This window comes from Mustelus asterias, unplaced genomic scaffold (assembly GCF_964213995.1).
Source record: "Mustelus asterias unplaced genomic scaffold, sMusAst1.hap1.1 HAP1_SCAFFOLD_3554, whole genome shotgun sequence".
NCBI classification, from domain to species: domain Eukaryota; kingdom Metazoa; phylum Chordata; class Chondrichthyes; order Carcharhiniformes; family Triakidae; genus Mustelus; species Mustelus asterias.
This window is the reverse complement of record NW_027593499.1, coordinates 1-7,026: the sequence shown is the minus strand read 5'-3', so window position 1 is coordinate 7,026 and position 7,026 is coordinate 1. Positions and strand designations below refer to the sequence as shown.

General features: G+C 53.6%; 1 protein-coding gene across 1 annotated transcript; it reads left to right on the top strand.

Moving 5' to 3' along the window:
• Positions 1-816: 816 nt before the first annotated feature.
• On the top strand, positions 817-6,368 carry LOC144490651 (von Willebrand factor A domain-containing protein 1-like; the record flags this gene model as incomplete). The annotated part of the gene is made up of 3 exons (XM_078208352.1): positions 817-1,384; positions 3,347-3,625; positions 6,096-6,368. Coding segments are annotated over exons 1-3 (1,120 nt in total), but the record flags the coding sequence as incomplete, so codon positions are not given.
• Positions 6,369-7,026: the final 658 nt, after the last annotated feature.

The following is a 7,026-nucleotide window of genomic DNA, read 5'->3' as shown; positions in this document are numbered from 1 at the left end:
GAACAGGCTTGAGGCCTTGTCTTGAAGAGAGAGGCTGACAGGACAGGCTTGGAGGCCTTGCCTTGAGGATAGGGGCCTACAGAGCATGCTTGACACCTTGCCTTAAGGATATAGGCCCACTGAACAACCTTGAGGCCTTGTCTTGAGGAGAGATGCCTATCGAACAGCCTTGAGGCCTTGTCCTGACGATAGTGGCCCACAGAATAGGCTTGAGACCTTGCCTTGAGAAGAAAGGCCAAAAGAACAAGCTTGAGGCCTTGCCTTGAGGAGAGCGACCTATAGAACAGGCTTGAGACCTTCTCTTTTCAATAGAGATCTACAGAACAGGCTTGAGGCCTTTCCTTGAGGAGAGAGGCCTATAGAACAGGTTTGAGGCCTCGCTTTGAGGAGAGGGGGATATGGAACAGGCTTGAGGCCTTGCCTTGAGGAGAGAACCCAATAGAACAGGCTTGAGGCCTTGTCTTGAAGAGAAAGGCCTATAGAACTGACTTGAGGCCTTGCCTTGATGAGAGAGGCTAACAGAGCAGGCTTGAGGCCTTGTATTGAGGATAGGGGCCTACAGAACAGGCTTGAGGCCTTGTCTTGACAATAGAGGCCTACAGAACAGGCTTGAGGCCTTGTCTTGACAATAGAGGCCTACAGGACAGGCTTGAGGCTTTGTCTTGATGATAGGGGCCTACAGGATAGGCTTGAGACTTGTCTTGAGGGCAGGGGGCTGCAGGTTTTGAGATCTTAGTCAGAGGCCGAGAGCGGCATGCTTCAGCCTATTTGAGGGCAGACTCCTTCACTCGCTTCCTGTCCCTCCCCCACACAGGGATGGACACCGTAAGCTGCCGGGTGGAAGGAGGACAGGCGGACGTCCTGCTGGCCATTGATGGTTCGGGGAGCGTGACGGCCCACGAGTTCGCCATGGCTCGGAGCCTACTGGAGAGGCTGGTGGGCTGCCTGGTGGTGGGGCCCGAGGGGGCGAGGGTGGGTCTGCTGCAGGTGGCGGGGCGGCCAGTCCTGGAGCTGGCCCTGGGCGATGGGACGTCTCAGGAGGGCATCACCCGGGCCCTCCATGACATGCGCCAACTCCTGGGCGACACCAACTCGGGCCAAGCCCTGGCCTATGCGGCTGGCCAGGCCTGGGCAATGGAGGCCGGTGGGAGGCCTCGCGCCACCCGGCTGCTCATCTGGGTGACAGACGGTTACTCCAGCGACCGGCTGGAGGGGGCCTCGCACCTGCTGAGGGAGGCCAGGGTCTTGACCTTCGTCGTGACGACAGGCCGAAGGGACCAAGGCCTCAGCCTGGTGGCTAGTTCGCCCTCGCGGGACTTCCTGTTCTTCACCGAGACCGAGGAACTTCCAGGCCTAGCGGACAGGCTCTGCTGCACCATCAGAGGTGAGTGCGGGCCTACTCTGCTTCTCCTCATCTCTCCCTCACTCCTCCCTCCCTGCCTCCCTCTGTCTCGCTCTCCCTCACTCCTCCGTCTCCTATCCCTCCCTCAAGCCTCCCTCCCTCCTTCACTCCTCCCTCCCTCTCTCTCGCTCTCCCTCACTCCTCCGTCTCCTATCCCTCCCTCAAGCCTCCCTCCCTCCTTCACTCCTCCCTCCCTCTCTCTCGCTCTCCCTCACTCCTCTGTCTCCTATCCCTCCCTCAAGCCTCCCTCCCTCCTTCACTCCTCCCTCCCTCTCTCTCGCTCTCCCTCACTCCTCCATCTCCTATCCCTCCCTCAAGCCTCCCTCCCTCCCTCCCTCCCTGCTTCTCACCCTCCCTCACTTCTCCCTCTCTCTCCCCCTCTCCCTCTCCTTCCTTCCCTCTCACCCCCTCCCTCCCTTACCCTTACTCTCCCCTTTCACCCTCCCCCTCTCTCTCCTTCCCCCTCTCTCTCCTTCCCCCTCTCTCTCCTTCCCCCTCTCTCTCTCCTTCCCTCTCTCTTTCCTTCCCCCCTCTCTCCTTCCCTCTCTCTTTCCTTCCCACTCTCTCTTTCCCTCCCTCTCTCTTTCTCTTTCACTCTCTCCCTCACTTACCCCTCTCTCCATCCCTCCTTCACTCTCTCCCTCCTTTTGCCCTAATTGTTCCTCTCTCCCTCTCTCCCTCTCCTTCCCTCCCCGTCTCTCTCGCTCCCTCACTTTCCCTCTCTCTCTCCCTCTCTCTCTCTCCCTCCCTCGCTGGCTCTTTCTGTCTCTCTCTCTCTCTCCTCCCCCCGCCCTCTCTCCCACTGTCTCTCCTGACTTCATTCTCCCTCCCTTGCTTTCTTTCCCTCTTTCCCTCCTTCCCTCCCTGTCTCCCCATCCCTCACTTTCCCCCCCTCCCTCTCTGACACCCTCGCTCTCCCTCTCTCCATCCCTCACTGTCTCTATCTCTCTTTCTCTCTCTCTTTCCCTCCCTGTCTCACTCTGTCCCTTGCTTTTTCTTTCTCTCTGTCTCCTTCTCTCTCTCTCCTGCCCCCTCTCCCTCTCACTCTCTCTCTCCCTCTCTCCGTCTTGCTCACTCTCTCTGCCACTCCCTCACTCTCCCTCTCTCGGTGTATCTCTCTCTCTCTCTCTCCCTCCCGCACTCTCTCTCTCTCTCTCTGTCTCTCTCTCTCTCTCCTTCCTCTCTCTTTCTCACACCCTCCCTCTCTCTCTCTCTCTCCCTTTCTATCTCTCTTTCCCACACTCTCCCTCTCTCTCTCCCTCTCCCCCTCTCCCTCCCTCCCTCCCTCTCCCTCCCTCCCTCCCCCTCCCTCCCTCTCTCTCTCCCTCCCCCTCTCTCTCTCCCTCCCTCTCCCTCCCTCCCTCTCTCCCTCCCTCTCCCTCCCTCCCTCCCTCCCTCTCTCCCTCCCTCTCCCTCCCTCTCTCCCTCTCCCTCCCCCTCCCTCTCCCTCCCTCTCTCCCTCTCCCTCCCTCTCTCCCTCTCCCTCCCTCTCTCTCCCTCCCTCCCCCTCCCTCCCCCTCCCTCTCCCTCCCTCTCTCTCCCTCCCTCTCCCTCCCTCTCCCTCCCTCTCCCTCCCTCCCTCCCTCTCCCTCCCTCCCTCTCCCTCCCTCTCTCTCCCTCCCTCTCTCTCCCTCCCTCTCTCTCCCTCCCGCTCTCTCCCTCCCTCTCTCTCCCCCCTCTCTCTCTCCCTCCCTCTCTCTCCCTCTCGCTCTCTCTCTCTCTCTCACACACTCTCCCTCTGTCTCTCTCTCTCCCTCCCTCTCTCTCTCACACGCTCTCCCTCTCCCTCTCTCTCCCTCCCTCCCTCTCTATCTCCCACTTGCTCCCTCACTCTCTCTCCCACTCTCTGTCTCTCCTTCCCTCCACCCCCTCCTTGAGTGCGCCAATGGCTATTGACCACTAACCTCTGACCTTTCCCCTCCCCGCTCCCCTGGCCCTGTCCAGACCTGACCTCCCCGCCCGGGTTGCGGGTCTCAGGGGTGACGGCGGAGAGTTTCACTCTCTCCTGGAGAAGGATGACGATCAGGGAGAGCGAGAGGTACAAGCTGGCGTACGTGGTAGAGGATCGGGCCCGGGGAGGACACCACAGAAGTTTCGAGCTCCCCTGGGATGCACGGACGCACAGAGTTAGGGGGCTCCAAGCCAACACCACTTACAAGGTCACTCTGAGGGTGAGAGGGCGAGAGACGACCAGGCTACAGACCCGAGTAACCACACTGGCAGGTACGGAGAGAGCGAGAGTGAGCACAGAGCAGAATAACAGATACCTGGGAGTGAGTTACAGACTGGAATCTAATCCAGGGGTTTCGGGATGGTTTATATATAGAATAACACATACCCGGGAGTGAGTTACAGACAGGAATCTAATCGAGGGGTTCGGGGTGGTTTATATATAGAATAACAGATACCCGGGAGTGAGTTACAGACTGGAATCTAATCGAGGGGTTCGGGGTGGTTTATATATAGAATAACACATACCCGGGAGTGAGTTACAGACTGGAATCTAATCGAGGGGTTCGGGGTGGTTTATATATAGAATAACAGATACCCGGGAGTGAGTTACAGACTGGAATCTAATCGAGGAGTGCGGGATGGTTTATATATAGAATAACAGATACCCGGGAGTGAGTTACAAACTGGAATCTAATCGAGGGGTTCGGGGCGGTTTATATATAGAATAAGAGATACCTGGGAGTGAGTTACAGACTGGAATCTGATCGAGGGGTTCGGGGTGGTTGATGTATAGAGTAACAGATACCCCGGAGTGAGTTACAGACTGGAATCTAATCGAGGGGTTCGGGGTGGTTTATATATAGAATAACAGATACCCGGGAGTGAGTTACAGACTGGAATCTAATCGAGGGGTTCGGGGTGGTTTATATATAGAATAACAGATACCTGGGAGTGAGTTACAGACTGCAATCTAATCGAGGGGTTTGGGGTGGTTTATATATAGAATAACAGATACCCGGGAGTGAGTTACTGACTGGAATCTAATCGAGGGGTTCAGGGTGGTTTATATATAGAATAACAGATACCCGGGAGTGAGTTACAGACTGGAATCTATTCGAGGGGTTCGGGGCGGTTTATATATAGAATAACAGATACCCGGGAATGAGTTACAGACTGGAATATAATCGAGGGGTGCGGGGTGGTTTATATATAGAATAACAGATACCCGGGAGTGAGTTACAGACTGGAATCTAATCGTGGGATTTCGGGTGGTTTATCTATAGAATAACAGATATCTGGGAGTGAGTTACAGAGTGCAATCTAATCGTGGGTTTCGGGGTGGTTTATATATAGAATAACAGATACCCGGGAGTGAGTTACAGACTGGAATCTAATCGAGGGTTCGGGGTGGTTTATATAGAGAATAACAGATACCCGGGAGTGAGTTACTGACTGGAATCTAATCGAGGGGTTCGGGGTGGTTTATATATAGAATAACAGATACCCAGGAGTGAGTTACAGACTGGAATCTAATCGAGGGGTTCGGGGTGGTTTATATATAGAATAACAGATACCCGGGAGAGAGTTACTGACTGGAATCTAATCGAGGGGTTCGGGATGGTTTATATATAGAATAACAGATACCCGGGAGTGAGTTACAGACTGGAATCTAATCGAGGGGTTCGGGGTGGTTTATATATTGAATAACAGATACCCGGGAGTGAGTTACAGACTGGAATCTAATCGAGGGGTTCGGGGTGGTTTATATATAGAATAACAGACACCCGGGAGTGAGTTACAGACTGGAATCTAATCGAGGGGTTCGGGGTGGTTTATATATTGAATAACAGATACCCGGGAGTGAGTTACAGACTGGAATCTAATCGAGGGGTTCGGGGTGGTTTATATATAGAATAACAGACACCCGGGAGTGAGTTACAGACTGGAATCTAATCGAGGGGTTCGGGGTGGTTTATATATAGAATAACAGATACCCGGGAGTGAGTTTCAGACTGGAATCTGATCGAGGGGTTCGGGGTGGTTTATATATAGAATAACAGATACCCGGGAGTGAGTTACAGACTGGAATCTAATCGAGGGTTTTGGGTCGTTTATATATAGAATAACAGATACCCGGGAGTGAGTTTCAGACTGGAATCTAATCGAGGGGTTCGGGGTGGTTTATATATAGAATAACAGATATCTGGGAGTGAGTTACAGACTGGAATCTGATCGAGGGGTTCGGGGTGGTTTATATATAGAATAACAGATATCTGGGAGTGAGTTACAGACTGGAATCTAATCGAGGGGTTCGGGGTGGTTTATATATAGAATAACAGATACCCGGGAGTGAGTTACAGACTGGAATCTAATCGAGGGGTTCGGGGTGGTTTATATATAGAATAACAGATATCTGGGAGTGAGTTACAGACTGGAATCTAATCGAGGGGTTCGTGGTGCTTTATATATAGAATAACAGATACCCGGGAGTGAGTTACAGACTGGAATCTAATCGAGGGGTTCGGGGTGGTTTATATATAGAATAACAGATACCCGGGAGTGAGTTACAGGCTGGAATCTAATCGAGGGGTTCGGGGTGGTTTATATATAGAATAACAGATACCCGGGAGTGAGTTACAGGCTGGAATCTAATCGAGGGGTTCGGGGTGGTTGATGTCTGGAACAAGGTTATCTGGGAGAGATTTACTGTGATTAATGTTATCTTCTTGTGCGTTGCCAGGGGAGACGGGGCCCAGTCGGATAGCGGTTCGTGCCGTTTCGCCCTATATCCTGGATCTGGATTGGACTCCGAGCCCGCAATATGTGCAGTACTATCGGATCCTCTTTGGTCCTTTGACTGGGGGACCGGTCCGCGCTCTGGGTGTGAACGGGAGTGAGAACGGCGTGTTACTGCCGGGTCTACGCCCGAACACTTCCTACCTCATCAACGTCTCTGTCCTCTTCCTGTCGGGACGTGGAACCTCTATCTCCGTCTCTGGAAGAACTCTGCCAGGTACCAATCTCTGCCCCTTCTTAACCACTGTGGCAAACACGGCATCCACATGTTAGATCAGTCTCAGTGAGGGCTCCACTGAGTAGAGTCATCGAGTCATGGGCCATGCGTAGTGGTCCATTTTGGTCGGTCAAATGGGCTGAAGGAGTACAATATAAAGGGAAAGACTCTTAGTACGGTAGAGGATCAGAAGGACCTTGGGGTCCGGGTCCATAGGACTCTAAAATCGGCCCCGCAGGTGGAGGAGGTGGTTAAGAAGGCGTATGGTGTGCTGGCCTTTATCAATCGAGAGATTGAGTTTAGGAGTCCGGGGATAATGATGCAGCTATATAAGACCCTCGTCAGACCCCACTTGGAGTACTGTGCTCAGTTCTGGTCGCCTCACTATAGGAAGGATGTGGAAAAGATTGAAAGGGTGCAGAGGAGATTTATAAGGACGTTGCCTGGATTGAGTGGCATGCCTTATGAGGATAGGCTGAGGGAGCTCGGTCTTTTCACCTTGGAGAGACGTAGGATGAGAGGAGACCTAATAGAGGTGTATAAGATGTTGAGAGGCATAGATCGGGTGGACTCTCAGAGGCTTTTTCCCAGGGTGGAAATGGCTCCTACGAGAGGACACAGGTTTAAGGTGCTGGGGGGTAGGTACAGGGGAGATGTT